Source organism: Sebastes fasciatus, chromosome 21 (assembly GCF_043250625.1).
Source record: "Sebastes fasciatus isolate fSebFas1 chromosome 21, fSebFas1.pri, whole genome shotgun sequence".
NCBI lineage: Eukaryota > Metazoa > Chordata > Actinopteri > Perciformes > Sebastidae > Sebastes > Sebastes fasciatus.
The window spans coordinates 6,837,337-6,859,070 of record NC_133815.1 but is presented as its reverse complement, the minus strand read 5'-3'; the positions used below and the strand labels follow the sequence as shown (position 1 = coordinate 6,859,070).

Genomic DNA, 21,734 nt, shown 5'->3' with positions numbered 1-21,734 from the left:
TACTTGATAAATCTCCAATTAAGGTACATTTTGAACAGATAAAAAATGTGCAATTAATTTGCGATTAATCACAATTAATCATGAGAATAATCGTGAATAAATACTTTAATCTATTGACAGCCCTTATACATAGTTATGGTTTTGTTTCTATGGAGACAACAACCCAAGATAGAAGATTAACAGAATAACTGTTTATGTAATTGTGCACACACTAACCCTTATATTACTATAAATCAAACTATGTTATGACACTCAACTGTACCAAACAGTTTAGATTTTTGTTTGGGAATATACTCTGTCATTAAAAATAAATACTAACTTCATTCATGGAGAATGTGTAGTGTGTCTGATGCCCTCTTCTGATCATCACCAGAAATTACAACTGAATTTGAAAGCACGATTATACAGTAGTTTGGTTACATATTCACATTAAAAGCCTTCTCTATGAGTCTCTCTATGTTGAGATTAAAGCCAGTAGGTGTTATATACCGTACCAGTGGTTATACCTCTGTAGCTCACATGTATTTACAGGCCGACAGCCCATCAGCTCATGTCAGAAGTCCTTTTAGCAGAGAGCTCTTACATCATTCCTCTAACTTTCCAGACAGGAGTAAAATGGGAATCTTTTCTAAGCGAGTCTCCCATTATGCTTTTTAGAAGCTCAACACAAGTGCAATCATGTGATGGAAATGAAGTGCACCGTTACGACTTTCCTCTGCGGAGATAAGATGGAATAGAGAGCTGTAAATTGTACCAACTGGATACAAGATTCTTACTTTAGATGCCATCTTCAGACTGCACTTAGCAGGATCAAAAAAAGCCCATTTTTGAGCATCCAGTTGTGAAATCTGTACGCTTACTATCCGACACTTTTAACTCCAGCGCTTGATAAATAGGACATTCATCATGTTGGGGATTAAATGAAGAAAGTGGGCTCGGTATACAATAGGAAACATTTTATTACTAAAAAGTTGTCTTATACTGAAGGTGCTCTTTCAGCAGTGTTTCCACAACTATTCTTTATTGAAATCACAAATTGTTTTTTTTACCACTTAACAGGGGGAAAAAAAATAATTAATCACACATGTATCGACGGTAACTATGGACTATATACAACAATGGGAGAGGAGGGTCACAGGTGTGGCTTCAACAGGCCCGCATTGTCGGGTGTTTTAACACACTAGGCTCATACGGGAGGCACTTGAGTGTGAGAGCCTTTAAGAGCCGGGACCGAGCCAGAGTGCTGGAGGGAGAGGGAGGTAAAAAACATGGAAATGTCCAGCAACAGAAAACAATGACTACCTGCTTTGAAAAAAAAAGAAAAAAAGGAGTACATAATATGCATCTATTCCTTCAGCTCAGACCTCGAGGTCTTGGTTAGGAGAGGGGGGGGGGGGGGGGGGGGGGGGGGGGGTGTTGCCGTCACATGTGGGACACTGATGGACATACAGAGCATTTACACAGGCCTGCACCACAGAAATCTAGAGCACAAAGGGTGCACATTCAAAAGCATGCATCGCCCCACAATGACAATTGTGGTTTAAAGAAAGAACCGATGTATTTAGTCATCTGCAACTACGACGAAACGCAACTGTCTGCTGCTTTGAGATTGTTAATGCAATAGACACGCAGTATTTACAGGAGGAATTATAGTTTTCTTTTAAACATCTGTCACTCTCCAATGCCAGTTAAAGAAAAAAAGAAAAAATCCATAACTGCATTGCCGGGTATGAGGGGAAGTTTACAATGGTGAATCGCAAAAATGTCCTCAATGCATGGCTACCGTTTCAATGATCTATTTACAGTAAAACACAAGTATGAATCCATAAACAAAAAAGTCGAGGAAGAATCCTGTGTGTGGGTCGGCTGCTTTCGCTGCAGAGTCAGTTCCCTGTCAGAGCTGGTTTAGTGGTCGCTTCTTTGTCCGCTCTGGGAGTGCGTGTGTCGGGCGTTCAGGGGTGTCAGATCTTCTCCTGGATGAAAGGGTGCTGCAGGGCCTGGTTGATGCTGATGCGTTTGGCTGGGTCCAGCATCAGGGTGCCATCCAGCAGGTCCTTCAGCTGCATCACTTTCTTCCTCTGGTCCTCGGGCAGTCGCTGGCCTCCGATCATGTCCGTCAGCAGGTCTTTGGTGGGGTTGATGGTGCTCATCACCGTCACCTTCTCCTGATGGTCGGAGAAACGAGAGGAGACGTCAACGACTGCACATTTGTAAGAATCAAAGGCTGATTTTAACATCTGAACAGCCAATAAAATAACATGTTACAGTGGAAACCGCTTATAGTGATCAAAATACTTGGGACAGAATCATTCCTATACAAATGCTGTTTAAATAAATCGCTTATAGTAATCGAGTAGTCTGCTTACAGTGTTCCATTTTGTGTCTTTTCATACATACAAACATTTTAAAACTGCGTTAGACTAACAATAAATTAATTTATTTTTTTTTTTTTTTACTTCCCTCCGTGTAATAAATACACAAATATAAAATAGATGGTAATGGGCATGAGAAATGAGGCACAACAAAAATAATTCAGTTATAATAATCATCTGCTTATAGTGATCAATTTGACCCGGACAGACGTGATCACTATAAGCGGTTTCCACTGTATTAAAAGTCATATTCATCAGGTGAAAATGTCCTGTAGAGTGAAGAAGGAACACCTTACCCTTTCTGTCACTTTGTCGACTTCAATGTACAAGAAGTTCAGATTCTGATCGAAGTGCTGGTCTTTGAACAAGCCTTTACGGATCATCTGAGGAAAGAAAACCACCACGTTGCATCAGCCATAAAACTTCTCAAGCACTGCATGGAACAGCAGCACGACTCACTTCATCCAGGTGAGGGGAGGCAATAACCGAAGCAACTCAACTCATATGATGCAATCTTACCTTGTTGGGCATCTTGCCCTTGAGGTCCATGGCGAGTTTGATCATGTGATTGTTGGAAGATCCAGGAAACAGGATTTTGCCAGTGTAAAGCTCATATAAAGTGCAGCCAACAGACCACATGTCGATCCCGTAGTCGTACGGCTTTCCAATGACTGAGACAGAAAGAAATTATGAGCGAGGTCCAGTTTGAAATGATAAATGGTGAGAATAGTGATTAATACAAACTCACTGATTTCTGGAGCTCTGTAGAATCTGCTGACCAGGTACGGGGTGATGTCGTTGTCGGCGACATGGGATGCAGAACCGAAGTCACACAATTTCAGAATAGTCTTTGACTCATTCACCTTTTAGGACAAAACACAAGATTATTCATCATTCTATAAACTGAATTAACCTGACTTGAAGATCGGGTGCATACCAGGATGTTGTCTGGCTTGATGTCAGCGTGGAGGATGTTGCATCGTTTGAGCAGCTTGAGGGCCAAGAAGAGCTGCTGGCTGTAGGAGCGCACAGCCTTGATGTGGAGCCCGACGTCTTTACCGTACTTCTTCAGCACCTCTCGCAAATTCATACTGCAGATGAGAATATAAACAGATCAATAGGAAGTGAGGCCATCACATAAATGCCAGAGTGATGAGAAGAAATGAGCTTCCTGTTTCAGTACCTGAGAGGCTCAAACACCAGACAGAGATGCTGCTTGTGGTAGAAGTGCCTGAAGAGACGAAGGCAGTGGAACTTGTCATCAGGGTCGGCGTCATTCAGCTTCTTGAGGAATTCTAACTCTTTCAGCCCTGTCTTCTGCCTGTTGAATAAATAAAAAATCTGATTCAAATTCAATCAAACATCCACAGGATTGTTGTTGAGTGTTTTGCATTTCTTGACATTTGTGGAAAAAGTAGGTCTGACTCACATGAGCTCATTGTTTCGGATGATCTTGACTGCCACCTCCTGGCCGGCCCTGGCGGTGTCCCTGGCTCTGATCACGTTGCTGAAGACACCCTGGCCGGTGTAACCGTAAACATCATAACGCTTGTCGAGTGTCTCCCCGATGTTCACCCCTAAATAACAACCACACAGTTGTTAATAGCAGAAAGGCTGTCACTCCCCAAGCACATGTAAATGTATATGATTGAGGCACTGCAACCACTAGGCCAGTGGTTCCCAAACATTTTCTGCAGGGCCCCCCTTTTGTAGGTAAAAAATACATATATATTTTAAAAATGGTATTTTGACACACATTTCGCCTTTAATAAATATTGCAAATACCTCCTTATCCTGGCAGTAGGTCATATTGCGATTTTGATCAAATTTCATTTAATTTTGCAACCCTAACAGAAAGTCTACGTCCCAGGCCTGCCTCCAGACAACACCTGTCTGAGAAACTAAAAGGATTCTGGAGGCAGCAGCACTCACGGTAGTAGCCCTCAGCATCGGTCCAGTTGTCCCTGAGGTTGGGGTTCTCCTTGAAGTCCTTCCCTACACCTGCTGCTCTCATCCTGGCACTCTGCAGAAACCACACAAAAATGAGGTCAGTGGCTTATTTACAGTTGTTGAGACTCTTCTAAGTGTTTCCTCTTATTCTCTGCTGACAAATTTGTGAAAATTACGTAGATGCAGAGGAGAAGAGTAGCGCTCAGATGAGCTGCAAAATTTGATGTCTAATTTCCCTGAATCCCGACAGAAAAACACTCACATCAAAGTCGGCAGCGAACATGTCATCTGACTCCGTAAACATGTCGGGGGCTGAAGGCTTCTTTGGGTTGGCTCCTGAAACAAACAAACAACAATAAAAACAACACAGGGTGAGTTTTCTGTTCACGCACCACGTTGTAAAACAGAATATCTTGAACGTGTTTGATTCACATACTCTGCAGAGATCAAAACATGCTGCAGGTGGCAGACACACCCAGGCTTTGGGTTACAAGCCAGCAACTGAATGAACACATGACAGAAAGACACAACATTAAAACCGCTGCATCACACAACTCTGCATTTCTCACACAAAGCAATTTAGTTTTGTATCGACCGGCTTTTTTTGGTCAGTCTGCGTCATCACGGTGTGTTTTTAAGTGCAAATATTAATGCACTTTTACGGTTCAATGAATTTAAAGGCACGGCAATCAGCTTTCACCTTTGTAATTTAGACTTCCTCCACATCTGCTGCTAAACGGACCATGATTGGGGCGAACTGCATTGTAAAAAATGGCCATTTTGCTTCCAGAAAGACACGATTCAAAGTGATTGCTATCCCTGATGGAGCTTTTAGCGGTTCAGGTTCTGATCTCCGCGTTCACAGAAGATTGAGCTCGTCAGTGATGAAGGGGAGTAGACGCGGTGACCCTCGTCTCTTTTCTAGCGGCTACATTTCAAAGTGATGGGCGAGGCTGGAGGAGGATGGAGCGCAATATCCTGTAGTTACCTGGGTCAAGCTAACCCCAAACTTCCACAGATATACAGCATATATGGAGCTACTTTTGTCTCTTGGAAACTACTTCTGGCCTACAGATGTGGAGGAACAAGCACGCATTGGTAATATATCTGAAACATGAGGAAGCACCACTTCTGAAAAGTGTTTAGGACAAGGATTGTGTGCCAACTTACACATAAGTCAATTCCTGTGCATATCAGAGAGATATTATTGTCACAATATAATATTTTTAGAGACATTAACTGACACCTGACCACGTTGTTCATTCAGTTGGCCTTGTACGCCAACAGGTGATATCACTTTGACTGAGACATTACCGTCTTTCTCCTGGGCGATGAGGTTGTGCTTGGCTTTGATGCTGGCCTCAAAGGTGTTGAGGTTCTCGCGTTCGTACTCCTTGACGTCCGCGGCTACTCGCTCCAGGATGTCATCGGGCGAGGGCGACCGGCTGCGCGTGCTGCTCTGAGGGCTGCTGGGCTCCGACACCATGTTGCTGTCGTCAGTCCCGATCTTGTATTTCTGTACGACGGCAGGAAGAATACATCTCAAACATAGTAAGACATGGACATCAGTTGTGTTATTTGTTTCCAGGTAGACAGCCCAACTAATAAAACAGCAGGTTTGGATCAGCGTAGATGTAAACAGACCTGGACGATGGCCAGGCGCTGCTGGCGGCGCTGTTCAATGACAGCTTCTTCATCTACCTCCTCTCCATCAAAGTCCTCTAACCTAAAAACACAAACAAGGTGATAAGCACAATTTGCTGTTATCAGTTCCAATGGGAGTGAATTCTGAGGAAGCATATCAGCTACAGGTTGTCTGACCCGTTGCAGACAACCTGTAGCCTCTTATGTACTGTATGACCTGCAGGGAAGCAGAAGGGTTACTATCTTCTTTTACTCACACTTCTTCCCCTGAGGATTCCCGTTCGACTTTCATGCCCTCTGAAAGGCTGCCCTTGAATTTGTCCTCGTCTCTGCTGCGTCTTCTTCTCCTGTCCCGATCGCGGGACATAGAGCGTCGGTACTGTCTAAGCCTACCGTACCGGTCTCTCTCCCCGGACCTGCGAGGCATAGATGTCAAGTTTATTACCTCGTAAATCATTCAACCTGACAAAACACTACTGCGAGACACCTAATTATAGATTCCAGCTGCAGAGAGAAACAAAGAATTTAAGTCAAGACAAATATCTGACTAAATATAGCTCCGAGAAATATCCTCTACTGTGAGCAGAGACGAATGAAAGTTGAGTAAACAGTGTCATCACCTGTGTGCCAGAGGAGACCTGCTCCGTCTGCGGGGGGAGGAGCGGGAGCGTCGTCGTGGTGATTGGGACCGTCGTCTCAGAGGTGAGCGGCTCATTCTGCGGCGAGCTCCTAATCTGGGACTGTTCTCTCTTGACCAATCTCTGCCTTGCCCCATGTCTGGCCGGGGACGCTTCCTGTAGAGACATCAAGTGGACGGACAGGCTGAACTGGACATTCTACATTCATGTAAACTAAACAGTAGCCGTATATTTCTTTTATATAAAACACTTAATTTATGTCATTATTCGCCAACCTCATTGGTGAGTCCTGTCTGTCAATGTCCCTCCTCCTGGGGTCTGGTGAGCGGCTGCGGGGTCTCCTGGGCGGGGACCTGATTCTGGATGGAGAGTTGCCTTGCTTCGCCGCCCTCTCTGCGGCAATAGCCGGGTGGGCGTCTCGGTGGCGAGGGGAAACACTGCGTTTCCTCATGGGGCTGGGAGGCCCTCGTCTATGAGGGGAGCGGTTCTCTTTCCCAGATGAAGCGTCCTTGGACGGGGACTTGGCCGGCCGTTTGTCCTTGTCGGCATCCGAGCGACCTGGTCGTTCTCGTCCAGGTGATCTGGACCGCCGGCCTGCTCTCTCCTGGTTTGGTCTGTCGTCCCGCTGTGGAGAGGGACGTTTATCAGCGCGGCCGCCTTTCTGCTCTCCTCTCCAGCTGGTAGGGGAGTTGGACTTCATGGTTCTCTCCTTGGACATGTCAGTGCTGTCTGAGTGCTTTCTGTCTTTCGACCTGCTCCTGCCGCGGCCTCTCTCTTTAACCGCTGTGTCCTTGGCGGTTTTGGTCACCTTGTCCTGCTTAGGCTCCTTGGCTTGTCCTAGCCTGTCCGCAGACTTACTGCGACTACGACGCTTGGAGCTGGACTTGCCGCCCTCTGTTGAGTCCCGTCTAGATTTCCCACCTTTTCCCCCTCTGGGAGATATGGGTTTCCCTGAGCTGCCCCTTTGACGCTGCTCTCCATTTCTAATCCGACCGTCTCCATCCTCTTCTGATCCAGAGTTATAACCCTGGAGGATCAGGCCCATGCCTGACTGGACCTTTCCCTCCATCAACTGGCTGTCCAGCTCAGCTTTGATCATGGCCCTCTGCTTCTCCAGATCCTCCAGCAGTGCCCGGTCGTCCAGACTCGGGTTTCCAGAGGAGGGAGAGGACTCGATTTTTCTGTGGCCGGAGGTGGCAAAGAGGGCGGCAGCAGAGGGGGAGGAGCCCTCCGTTTTGCGTTTGTGTTTCCTGTGTTTGTGACGGTGCTTGCGTTTGCGGTCCTTGTCCTCGTCGGAGGCATGCTTGTGTTTTTTGTGCTTACTGCGATGCTTGTGTTTTTTCCTCTTGTGTTTCCCGCTGCTGCTGTGTGGTGGATGTTTGGCCCCCTCTTCCGTCTTCTCGCCATTAGTCTCGGCCTCCTCCTGGGACGAAACCACATTCAGGTGTAAGAATATTTACATTTAGAGATATGTTGTGAACAAAATTATAATCTTTTCTATGCAATATGACAAGATGAAACATGATCATAGGTATTATTTGATGCATTTTGAATCTCTGCTTGTATGCCAGTTTTGAATGTTGATTTATCCTTATGTGTTTGTGGTGTTGTTTTAGTCATTTAGAAAAAATAAAACACAGTTAAACTGATCCAAAGTCTATCTCCATAGTCCCATAGAGATTATAGTTCATTCAGAGAAAAACTGAATATGAGGAAGGCGGACAAGACCCTCCAAATGAACTTAGATGTGTTGTTATGCTGTTGAATATAGCTATGTGAAAAACTAAAGAATATTATATGACTGACACTATTTTCTGTTCAATGGGCAGAATATTATCAGAGTGCAGACATGAAGCACTACAGTTTGAGACAAACAAAATTTAGACTGCTTAAGTTACAGTTAATATTTAAGGTAGAGAGTTTATATCAGAATCATGGCATCATACCACTGAAGATATTTAGGTCTTGCTGTTGTCCACCCCTACCTCTTCCTCCTCTTCTTCTTCTTCCTCAGACATTTCTCCACTGTCCTCATTTCCACTTTTTTCATGGCTCTCCAGATCCTGCTTCCTGTTTGACAGAGTTACAATCGTAAATATTGAGCACACAATCTTACACAGTAGAGCTAAAATGACCAGTCAATTTATCAGAATGTATTGATTGATAGGATTAATTGACAATTTTGTAGGAAATAGTACCAACCGAACAATCGATTAATTGAAAATAATCAGTGCATTAACTGATAATGACAATAATCCCCAGTTGTAGCCTTAATAAACATTGAGGATACAAAAGCTGTCTATTGGTGTCTCTCCTCCAACACTGGTAACCATTGGCAACCAAGGGCACCAATGGGTTTTGGTATTGTGCTAATAGGTGATTGGGAGCATTTCTATTATCATCCGGCGATCTTTCTCATCCATTGGGCCCATAGAGCAGGCGCAGTGGCGTTTTCTTTAACTCCGCCTCCCAGCCTTCGCTCCAGCCGCGGTCTGGGTCTTATTCACATGAACGGAAGAATGGTACATGCCCACAGAGGCGTTTTTTATTGCGAGGGATCACTTCGCTTCCCAGCATTATTTTTTTCATACCGTCTGTCTGAATATGCCTGTATTTACCCTCTGTCTGAAATGCTCCGTTTTAGTGCATTTCAACGGAATTGCAATAGAATTGCGTTGCCTGGCAACAGTTTGGGTCCATGTTTACTTCCTTTCAGCTGATGTTATTCACATACACTGCAACAGGAAATAAACTGGGACACATTTAGTATGTTTACGTTTAAAACTGTATAATGGTCTAAATATTGTATATCTGTGACATCACAAATGGACACATATCCCAACAGCTTGTTTCAAATGCACAATTTCTGAATACGGGCTGTGTGCATTTCTCTGTATATTGATCGCTTCGATACTTTCACAGTATTTATAAAGCACTTAAACCTGCTTTATAATATAAAAGACATGAAAATCTTACTTTTTACAACATGGGACCTTTAAAGCAGACACCCAGAAAGCACTACAAGCATACTGTTAGCCGAGTGGTTTAACATTAACTTAGATAAAGCATGGTTACGTAATGTGCTGAATTTAGCTTCAGGCTAAACTGCAGCAACACTATGCAGTATGGCAAGGCAAGGCAGCTTTATTTTAATGTATTATTACTCTCTTATTTTTGTATTATTATTGTTTGTTTGTGTTATGTGTATTTTTTTTTGTTTCTTTAACTATTATTTATTTTTATCATCATTATTATTATTGCTTTTCTTAATTTTTATTTAAATTTTGAATGTTGAAGTTGTTTTCTCTAATGTACTTAATGAGTTTGTCTATAAGCGCATCTACTTAGAAATTAGTTTATAAACTATTGTAATTACAAACTGTAAATTAATAAAGTATAAAACAAAATAAAATAAAAACAAGCTAAAAATAAAAGCTAGGATGGAAGCTAAAATAGAGTAATAACACACAAGAGTAGTGTAGTATAAGTTCATTATTTGGTTTAATAAAAGGCAGCATCAAACAGGAAAGCTTTAAGCTTTGATTTAAAAGAAATAAGAGTTGGAGTTGGTCCTGCAGGTTTCTGGGAGCTTGTTCCAAATATTTGGTGAATAAAAACTGAACGCTGCTTCTGCATGTTTAGTTCTGACTCTGGGGGACACTAAGCAGACCTGATCCAGATGACCTGAGAGGTCTGGATGGTTCTGAACATAGCAGAAGATCAGAAATGTATTTTGACTCTAAACCATTTAGTGCTTTGTAAACCAGCAGGAGTATTTTGAAATCAAGTAAGGCGACTTTTAGTGGGGTTAGTCTGCATATTAGTGTCTCATTTGTATATAAAATGTTATGTGTGCAACAATAAACTGTTAAATTATAGCTTCACTAATAATTAGTAAGCATGATTAATCATCATTTCATTGTTTGTTAAAGGGGACATATCATGCTCAATTTCGGGTTCATACTTGTATTTTGTGTTTCTACTAGAACATGTTTACATGCTTTGATGTTAAAAAAAAAACTTTATTTCCTCATACTGTCTGCCTGAATATACCTGTATTTACCCTCTGTCTGAAACGCTCCGTTTTAGCGCATTTTGACGGAACTGCGTTGCCTGGCAACAGTTTGGGTCCATGTGTACTTCCTGTCAGCTGATGACGTTCACATACACTGCCACCAGAAATAAACTGGGACACATTTATAATGTTTACGTTTAAAACCGTGTAATGGTCTAAATATTGTATATTCGTGACATCACAAATGGACAGAAATCCTAACGGCTTGTTTCAAACGCACAATTTCTGAATACGGGCTGTGTGTATTTCTCCGTACATTCGATCATTTTGATAGTTTAACAGTATTTATACAGCACTTAAACCTGTTTTATAATGTAAAAGACATGAAAATCTAACTTTTTACAATATGGGACCTTTAACAGCCCAACGCTCTTCCTGGGGGGGAAAAATAATTTGTGATGTCACAAATATACAATATTTAGACCATACTTGTTTTCTACTATATCAAATTTAGCACCTTTAAAACTATTTTTTGTTCCTTACAGTAGAAACACCTCTTTAAACAAAATAAAAAGTGGTTTTACACAACTTATTTCATGATGAAAACACCACAGACAACTTGCTGTAGTGTGTAGTGAAATATATAGCATTGCTGTCATTTTAACAGGTTTATAATAAAGTTAAAGCACTACACGTTAGATGAGTGGTTAACATTAGATAAAGCATGGTTACATAATGTTCTGAATTTAGCTTTAGGCTAAACTGCAGCAACACTATGCAGTAAGGCGACTTTTAGTGGAGTTAATCTGCGTATTAGTGTCTCATTAACACGCTGTCGCCATGGACACCGGACTTTATGGCTCTTCCGCTCGAGCGCGACCGCCAAGACGATTTCCATGTCATTAGCTAGCTTAGCTTAGCAAGCTACATGCTAGGTTAGCTTCTAGCTATGCTAACTTACGTTGCAGGATCAAATAACAACATTTAACTGTGTGATCTGACAGGTACACATATAGTGGAAGTAAACACATAGTAGTGTTGTTTCTGTACACTCTTACATAAGCTCTGCGTTTAGCTAAACGTAAGCTAGGTGAGCTAAATAGCATTAGATAGGTGAGCTAAAGAGCATTAGCTACTTGGCTAAGAACGAATTGAATTGACTTAATGAACGTTAGCCAGCCGTTGGTTAACAAACGTTAGCCAGCCGTTGGTTAACAGACGTTAGCCAGCCGTTGGTTTGGTTTGAATTGAATTGAATTGAATTGAATTGGAATTGAATTAATGAACGTTAGTCAGCCGTTGGTTAACAAACGTTAGCCAGCCGTTGGTTTGAATTGAATTGAATTTGAATTGAATTAATGCACGTAAACCAGCCGTTGGTTAAAGAACGTTAGCCAGCCGTTGGTTAAAGAACGTTAGCCAGCCGTTGGTTAAAGAACGTTCGCCAGCCGTTGGTGAGTACTTTAGCAACAACGTGAACCTGCTTCTCTGTTTTAACCTCCCCAGCTATAAACTCACACATCAGCTCCTCTGTTGGTTTAAGATGAGGTAATGTATGTACACTTTATTCCCACGATGGTTTTGTATTAAATTCAAATGACTTACACGTGTTCGTTGCCATTATTCATTCTTGTGGACGCGATGTCCATCTCAACGTCGGCCATTTTCCTTCAGCTGAGGGGCCTTTTTCTTCTTCGATTGTTTTTGGTACAAAATGTACAATAATATGATTAATACTGATTATGCCCTCTGGTGTGCTGGAGGCGCACTGCAAGCTGGGTTAGTGTAGTGAAAAGTGTGTGTTTTTGTCCACCAGGGTGTGTGCTTGTGTAACTTAAAGTTTCCCAGGCCAGCATCATGGCTCCAGCATACAACACCACACTGGCTTCAATACATCAATAAGAAGCTGACAGCCAGTGGTGGAAGAACCCAGACAACCTTTGTATGTGGGGCCCGTGTGGGTAGTAAATGGGCTGAAAAATGGGCCCTATATGGGATTGTCCGCGGGTTCCATAATGACCCAATGTCAATTGCCCACATGGATTCCATGCAGGATTACAATGGGTGTTATGTGGGCCCCAACTGGGCAACATACCCAAGACCCATCTTGGTCCCAGCTTTAAGCTCTATGTGGGTACTACATGGGGACTCAATGGGCTGAAATATGGGTTGTAAGTGGGTTTGTCCACAGTTTCTATGTTGGCCCCATGCACTAATTTCCCAGTAGTCACCCAACTAGGACCCACACGGGTAGCCCACATGAGGAGCCCATTTGGGACCAACTTAGTTGACCAAAGTGGGCCCCATTTGTGTGGCCCATTCTGAGCCCATGCACTAATTTCCCATTAGTGACCCACCTAGGACCCACATGGGTAGCCCACATGGGGAGCCCAACTTAGTTGATCTAAGTGGGCCCCAGATAAAATGCCCATTTTGGGCCCATACCCACTTGGTACCCAGGCACCCCCAGCATGACCATGTGGGGCCCACATAACCATGTTGGCTGGGAAGTATTAAGATCTTTTACTTAAAGGTCCCATATTGTAAAAAGTGAGATGTTCATGTCGTTTATATTATAAAGCAGGTTTAAGTGCTGTATAAATACTGTTAAACTATCAAAATGCTCAATAAACAGAGAAACACACACAGCCCGTATTTAGAAATTGTGCGTTTGAAACATGTCGTTAGGATTTCTGTCCGTTTGTGATGTCACAAAGAGTTAAATACTGAACCATTGCCCCAGGAGCCTTGTGTGCAGCAAAGGGTGCACTCTGAGAGGTTGCTTAGTTTGTTGTACAGTACCACAGGATGGCCCTGGAAGTCAATTAGCGGATCATGTGGTTTTGAGGGCCCCTCGTGCACATAGCTCGTGCACCATGGTGTGCATGAGGGGGTTGTGCAAAAATGTTACATGAGTGCTTGACTTTAATTTTGTCTCTCAGCATTTTAACAGCAGCTCATTTGGAAAATTATCTTCTACAGAAACATTTTAAGAGATTCAAATCCTGAAGATCATTTGCACTTTACAGCAGTTTTCACTTTTTTTTCATTTGTTGGTGCAGTATGATGTCTAAAAGCCTGTGACTGTGTGGAGAGCAGATGTTTTGATTCTGTTATACAGACTGCAACTGTACTTTATTGCTTAATCTCTAAGGAATTTATCTTGCATTATATGCATTATGTAAACTTTTACCCATAAGCTCTGTACAGTCAATGCATTTCAGTAGCCCTTTCCCTGTGTGAGATATGACTTCATCTGCACTTTCAAGGATACTGACATTAAACTTTAGTGTTGCCGTAATTGTAGGCCACTTAACTGTAACTTGAGTTGTCTAATCGATTCAGCAAAAAAGTTGAATTTGTTGATACTGCAATATTGCATCCCATTTAACCTCCAGGATTAATGAAGCAGCATTGTCTCCGAAAGAAAAAACTCTTTTCTAAAATGTTTACTTTTGGCTGGAACAAATAATCCTGAGTTATATTTATCGTATACATTTTGTTAGCATTGTAAAACTGGGGCTATTTATTCAAGGATTGTGTTGTGCATAAGACAAATAGTGGACTGAAATCTCATATTTTAAAGATGAATTTCAGTGTTTCACACTGCAAAAACAAGCCTGACAAGAGAAGACACATAACATTTAGATATGAAGGTGTTTTAGATAAGTGCACTGCACTCATAATGAGATATGTAAGTTACATTTCTGGCCTTATACGATACTCATCACAGCTGCTTAGACGTACACATGCAAAGTCCATTATCAGATCTGTTAATCCTTCTCAGAAGGGAAACCGCAAAATGTGATCGTTAACTGGAAAGGATAAAAATACCAAATGCCACATCTGATTCGGTGTTTTGCCTCGTTTGAATGTTAAAACATAATCAGACAGATCTGAAACAGCATGCTGCAAATGTAAGAAGTGAGCAGTTGCTTCTAACACAGCTCAGTGAGATCACATGACATTCAAGGATGCAAGAGCATTCAGGACGGTTATTATCCACACTTGACAGTTTTATATGAAGCAGTAAATCGTGTTATTGTGAGGCACCTGGTTGCTTATTCACAGCCGTGTGAAAGTAATGGAAGCGTGTAGATATAACAGCATTAATGTTGACATCCTGGCAGATGGGACGAGTGCTTCTGGCAGATGACAGTCCTGCAGGTGTGATCAGTGTCATCATGTGTTTTAATGACATATTGCTTTGTGTATGCTAGACTAAAAATGTTTTCTTTGATTAGATTTCTGATTATAAAGCTATTAAAAATCTAACGGGACTGTGGGTTTTGGCTTGAGTTCGTCTAAAGGCTGTAAGTCACAGTTGTACTGGGCTCTACAACAGTGTATATCAGATTTATATGGTGAAGTTGCAAGCTGGAGGTCTCACCGCAGATTAAAGTGTCGGTCATGGAGACATTAGATATTCCATTAGTTGAGACCTCTGTCCCAGTGTACCCAGTAAATCATACAGTATGTGGTAAATGTTCTGTGCTCCTGAAGACTGTCTGACAGTGTGTTATACAGTTTAGGATTTATAATGTTGCGTGACCAGTTTGTAGAGATGAAGCTTGGGCACTTTAGTTTGTAGCCTACAATATATGCTTTTTCCGTTTTCCCTTCATGCTTTATGTTTTTATTGGAATAACTTAGTTGACAAAAAAGGCAATACATCATATAACATAACTTTGAACAGTTTAAAGTTGTCTCAAACGTTAAAGGAATAGTTCGGCATTTTTGGAAATTGCATACTATCTACCCAATAGGTGTACTATCGTTCAACATACTTTTGTTCTGAATAAACAGTAGTATGAATCTTTTTGGACGTACTGAGTAGTAATTTACATCGACACTTCCTGAGAGCCTCCTTGCCAGTTGGAGACGTGTAACCATGGTAACCTGTACCAATCTCATGTGATTTGTGAGAGACATAAAGTCTGAACCAATTTAAAAACGATATAGCAAAGTGAAATCTTACACTTCGATTGAAGCGTTATTGACGTTAAAGAGCTGTCCGTCCGCCATTGTCTGTTATGAACGTTGGTGTTACTACCACATTGCATTGTGGGTATTTATGCCAGCGTATTGTCTAGTGTTTGCATACTGTAATATTTCACCGGAAATATTATGCAATTGTTTTCATACTAAGGTTTCGGACCTACCAAAATATCTCACATACTGTTTTAGCGTACTTAATAGCCTGGACTGAAGTCTGACTGGCACTGTGAGGTTGCCAGGCAACCAGTGGAGACTACAGGAAGTCACTGCTCCAGACCAAAAAATAATCTGGCACATAATCCCCTGTAAAACCTAAAAAATATTTTTTTTCACTTTGTTTTTTGTACGGATTAAACAAACAGGGTTTAATGTAGTAAATAATGAGCTTTGGAGGTGCTTCTAGGTGGATTTGGTTACCTTCGAACTGGCTCGCTGTTTCCCTGTTTCCAGTGTTTATGCTTCGCAGAAGGGTCTTGAAACAGCCTGAAGGGGTTTATTTCGCAATAATGACCCATTTGCTGTACATTATCCTACTTAATACACAGCTAATTAATATTTGACACAAAATATTGATTTAAAAATGATTTTATTGCTTCCGCTACAAAAATAGTCCATTCTCTGTGTACGGAGATCAGAACTGCGTCCATACAGTAACAGTCTGTTATTCATAGCAGCAGTCTGCTACAAAGAAATAACAGACTGTAGAATGCCGTAATTAACCAATCAGAGTATTCAACAAAGCCCTGAAATAAACTAAGACAACCGTCTTCTTATTATTCTTTGTCAATCTTCTTCTTTAAGTCATCCTGAAACGATGGTGTGTCCATTGGTGAATCTTTCTTTACAAAGATTTAAACACACAAAACTTTATTTTAAATTGAAAATGTAGATCCCATGTGTCCCGTATGTCAGGCTGAGGTTTAGGGAATGTGTATAAATCAATGCACAAGACATCTAGAATAGTTTCATATGATGTAATCGTGCAGTTGATTAAACGTAAGCAGCATAGCATAACCAAATCTTTGGAACCAAATTGTTGGAACAAGAAAGAAAACACACACACACACACACACATATAGATCTGATTTATGACTTTCGTAGCTGGAACTTGGGTCTCCATAGAGAGGAAATAAAGCAAGCAGACGTTGGGTTTGCCTTGACTTTTAGGGCCTCTGCTCTCCAAGCTCCACTGGAGACACAATAAGGATGAAGTCATAAAACACGAGGTTCAGCAGATGCTCAGTGAAGACAACCACAGTCCATTATACAGGCTGTTAAAAACACCCAGGCACTTCGCTAACCCACTCTCACCCCAGCTCCTGCTCTCTTCATTGGGTTTTGTCTGCTGGTATGGACGGGGGACAGAGTTATGGCTCATAGTGACTTCCTCCGAGTGAAGCTCCGCCACAGCTCACAATGCTTCTCAATGAAGAGGGAACGCCTGTTTCCATCAACGCAGATGCTCTTTGTTCCCTGACAGATGTGTCAATCTCTATGTTTTCTCTTCCTTTCTGAACAGTTTTGCTTTACGAGCCTCTGATGTTTGGTTTTGTGAAAGAACGGGGGCTGGCATAGAATTTACAAGAGCAAAGAAGCAGGTTTGGGAGTACGACCTAAAGCATACGGCTTTGTCGCTGGTTGAAATTTATCGTTTGCTTCAAGGGAAGGGAAGCAGGTTTGCATGAGCAACTGGAGCAGAGTGATTTTGAAACTGGCGATCATTTCTCTGTTGTCATCACAGGTAATTTTCATGTAGAGAAGTTCTTTTCATTTGTATCAGGCTGGGCCATCATTTGGAGCTAGGGTGTGGAAGACTGACAAATTAGTAAACAGGAGCTGTAGAAGCCCTCATTTCCCTCCTCTCAACTGCATAATTAAACATGGGTGTAAACTTTTACTAGGGTGATAATCAAGGCCCAAATCGTCAGCCTTTAACTATGTTGTACGTCCACCACCCAGGTTACAAGATAAACATCAACCATCAGCTGTGCCATAGACCTCACTGCATGTGCCACAGCACGTTTTTATGTTCAGAAACACAGATTGACCTACTACTTGAATAAATAGCTTTGCTTTCATTGTTTCTTCTTGTTACTTTCTCTTTTTTTTAGAGATTAATATACGCGTTCACAAGTAGCTGCATCTTCTGGCAGATTTTTTTTTACCTTTGCATAGAGCCCGGCTAGCTGTTTCCCCCTGTTTCCAGTCTTTATGCTAAGCTACGCTAACTGTCTCCTGGCTCCAGGTTCATATTTAATGATTTAATCCTAAACAGATGTGACAGCGGTATCAATCTTCTTGTCTAACATCGAATTCACACCAGAGCAGTGGTGAAGTGCAGCCTGCGGCGAGGTGTCTATGTCTATGAAAAGCCAAAAGTTGGCAAAAGTTGAACTTTTGGCGACAAAGTGCGGCCAGAGAGTAGGCTACCCGCAGCCAATCAGTAAACAGAGTGTTGTGACTCCTGTGACATGTTGACCTATGTTACAAAGAATTTCTCCCCGTCTGAAACACATGAATATGCTTTGCGGCCGGCGAGCCAGCAAGCCACACTTCGCTGCTACCTGGTTTGAATTCGGCGTAGCTTTCGGCAAAAAAGCGAATCCCCAAAATGTAAAACTTTTTCTTTAAATGTTTTAAGGTCTTCGATGTTGTAAACTCTCCACTAAAACTCTTAACCCTTACACCATCACTCCTACCTTTATAAAGTCATATACAATTCTTAATCCTGAGTTAATCCTCATGCTAAACCAAATCTAAATTCTTATTTCAAACCTAAACCCAGTTGCTAATCCTAAATGAGTCCATTAAAAGTGCAGATTGGACCTCAATTTGGAGGATTTCTTCATATCTTTCTATCACACAAACAAACTGTCCTCTATCTGGTGACACATCAGTTTCTCGTCAAACAAACCAGCCCTCAGCAATTCCTCTCGTTCCCCTATTTGTTTCCCCACAGAGTTTTGGCCTCGGCTCTGTTGTAACGAGAGACAAATGTGTTTAGGATTCTGCACGAAGAACCTTTTAAGGTTGAGTGGGCGAAAAGTATTTTTCCATTTAAAGTTTACTCTTTCCGAGGAATTACACTGGAATGAGGTATTGAGACAGAATGTGCTGACTGTGTAAATGTGGCCGAACCACAGATTGAGGCTCGGTTCAAAACAGACAGATCCTATTATTACACAGGGAGAGGGGCTTTTCTGATAATACCGAGGCGGTTTCTCTCTGTAATACAACCACTCTCTAGTCATTGGCGCTTAAAATGAAATGTGCAGCATACAGCATCTCCATTATGGAAAAAAGTCAAACTATAGTGTCAGTAAGAAAGGGATTATTTCACAGTACGTGCTTCATTGTTTTTCTACCACTTAAAAGTTTTGGATGGTCCGTCTGTCGGTCGGTCCACCACTTTAGTCCAGAGTGAAATATCTCAACAGCTATTGGATGGATTGCTCTGAGTACAGACATTCAGGGTCCCCAGAGGATGAATCCTGCTGACTTTGGGGATCCCTTGACCTTTCATCTAGCACAGTGTTTCCCAAACTTTTTTTTCTGGGGGATCCACTTTTTAAAAATGACAAACCATCGTGACCCAATTCACATTGGCCTTATTATCTATATATTGTGAGAAGAGTGGATTTGTATGTAAATGAACGTTCCTGCCATTTCCGCATCACTTCATGTTATCTTGAATAGGTAAACCAGCCGTTTTTTAAGAGATTTACATTTGATAAATCACAACTTAATTTTATGCATGTGTTTTTGAAACCATATACACATGTTAAATACTTTGTAAATTAAACCAAATAAATGCATTTAGGCGGAGTTAGCAGGCGCTCGTTTTTTTCCTCTCATCAGTAAAACAAATATATGCAAGCCTTTCATATTAGATTCAATGTTATAAGTAGGCTACAGTTATCAGAACAGTACGAACATTCAGGCTCCCTCATGTGGCTCAAAGGTGTACTGCAGATATAAATCTTAAATAAAGACTATGGAAGAAATTCTGCAAATTTATTTGGCGACCATAATAAAATCTCCCGACCCAGTCGTTGGGAATCTAGTGCCAGCATGAGATTGACATTTTTATATATTTTTTTGTAAAATCTCAATTACTATTGATGTATTCCCATGCAATTTGGTTCAGTTACTCATGGTGCCAAGAGGATGAATCTGAACATGTTTGGTGTTCCCCTGACCTTTCATTGAGTTCCATCATCAGGTCAAAATGTGAATTTGTCCAGCATTTTGGTTATGTCTAAATAGCTGCAAAACTAATGTCAAAAATCTATAATTGTAACTAATAATAATTTGTGTTAGATAAGATGTTGACCATGGAAAACATTATACTTGCTAAACATCAGCATGTCAACATTATGAGTGTATATTAGCATGCTCAAAACGCTGCCTCACAGAGCGGTTAGCTTGGTTGTTTTTATTTACTTTTGTTGGACTTTGCAAATGGAAACCTTTCAGATGCAAAGCGACTTTGAAAGAACAAATCTCTTTTGTTCAATTAAACCTCAATAGGTGGTGCCACAGAGCCACTGTTTTCAGAATAAATGTCAAATAATGGGCAGAGCTGAATGGCAAAGAAGTTCATTTGTACCTAATTTAATGTTGGCAGACAAAAGCCAAAGGATTTATCATTTTGGAGCATCAACTAATAGGCTGTCTAGATTTCTCCTAATCTTTTGATTCCCTCTCTGGAAGTCAGTCTGATTTAAAATAGTGGTTCTTCTACGCTGTCCACTGAGGCTGAACTCTCTCATTAAAGCATAATCAAAACCCCAAACCTGTACCTCACTATCTATCTATTTAATGGCTCGGCATTTTGTACCAGCAAAGAGCAGCCAATATGGTCAGTTACGTTTGGGGTTTGGTTACTTTTCAGGACGATTCAGCTGTCTCTGCATCTCACATCTCAACCGCTATACAACAATTCAACAACAGCTATTTTATGATTACAGTGCATCACAGTCATTTTCATTCCACTGTATAATTTCTGCTGTTGTAATGATACAGATTACTGTGCGGACAGCAGAAAGGATCTCTATGTAATATGATTCTGTTCTGCAAACAAACACTGAGATGACTTCTGTTCCACAGCGTTCTTGATGTTTCCCTTATAATATCCATTACACTCACAAAACTACTGCTACAAAATTATTGCATATTTAGTATTAGTTACTTCAGACATTATTCTCATAAAGCAAGATTTAGTTAATTCAATTTATCTCATTTTGAAGTCACCAGTATAAGAAATGTGGCATTCAAACATGCTGCTTAATAGGAAATTATTAGAGCTGTAGCAATTAATCAATTAGTTGTCAACTATTAACTTAATCTGCAACTGTTTTGATATTCAATTAATCGGTTTGAGTATTTAAAAAAAAAAAAAAAAGTCAAAATTCTCTGATTCCAGCTTCTTAAATGTGAATATTTTCTGGTTTCTTTACTCCTCTATGACAGTAAACTGAATATCTTTGAGTTGTGGAATATACAAGACATTTGAGGACGTCATCTTGAGCTTTGGGAAACACTGATCAACTTTTTTTCACCATTTTCTGAACTTTTATAGACCAAACAACTAATCGATTAATTCAGAAAATAATCAACGGATTAATTAACAATGAAAATAATCATTAGTTGCAGAAATGATTATAATCACTGACTGCAAATCTGGTATTATTTTCTAAGGGGTGGATATGCCCAGACACAGTTCCACTATAATGCATATAAAAACACTTTCAGTAAGTGGTTTACATTTCTAGACAACTTGTCCATGAATCAATAACAGAAAATTACAGAGAAATAAGATGTCATGTTCGGTGCATAATGAAACTGTATCTGTGGTTGACAACGTGGAACTTCCAGAGAAGCAGGAATCCCTCACTGAGTCTATATTTATTTATATATTTCCCCAATTTCTATATTGTAGCAACATATTTTAAACTATAGACAGTTTGACGTCATCGCCATCCAATATGTTTCCTCACTAACAACGCAACAGGGAACTGAATATGAAACTATCACATGTCAGGGAGAGACCTCTGTAGACAGTTTAAATGTGCCAAAATGACACTTTATATTTCCCTGTCTGGCTGCGTGGCCTTG

General features: G+C 41.1%; 1 protein-coding gene across 2 annotated transcripts; it reads right to left on the bottom strand.

Annotated features, from left to right (window-relative positions):
* Positions 1 to 941: 941 nt before the first annotated feature.
* Positions 942 to 12,378, bottom strand: prpf4bb (pre-mRNA processing factor 4Bb). 2 transcript variants are annotated; one of them, XM_074621330.1, is made up of 17 exons: positions 12,225 to 12,307; positions 11,016 to 11,054; positions 8,590 to 8,674; positions 6,880 to 8,027; positions 6,587 to 6,760; positions 6,224 to 6,382; positions 5,967 to 6,048; positions 5,637 to 5,838; positions 4,585 to 4,658; positions 4,305 to 4,395; positions 3,802 to 3,949; positions 3,556 to 3,693; positions 3,310 to 3,463; positions 3,121 to 3,235; positions 2,892 to 3,043; positions 2,669 to 2,755; positions 942 to 2,165 (listed from the first exon to the last, which is right to left on the bottom strand). In XM_074621330.1, the coding sequence occupies exons 1-17, from the start codon at positions 12,281 to 12,283 to the stop codon at positions 1,962 to 1,964; spliced, it is 3,111 nt and encodes a 1,036-aa protein (XP_074477431.1). In that variant the 5' UTR covers positions 12,284 to 12,307; the 3' UTR covers positions 942 to 1,961. The 2 variants fall into 2 exon arrangements, with proteins under 2 accessions (XP_074477431.1, XP_074477432.1); XM_074621331.1 differs by lacking the exon at positions 11,016 to 11,054 and having other exon boundaries at positions 12,225 to 12,378.
* Between the last annotated feature and the right edge of the window lie 9,356 nt (positions 12,379 to 21,734).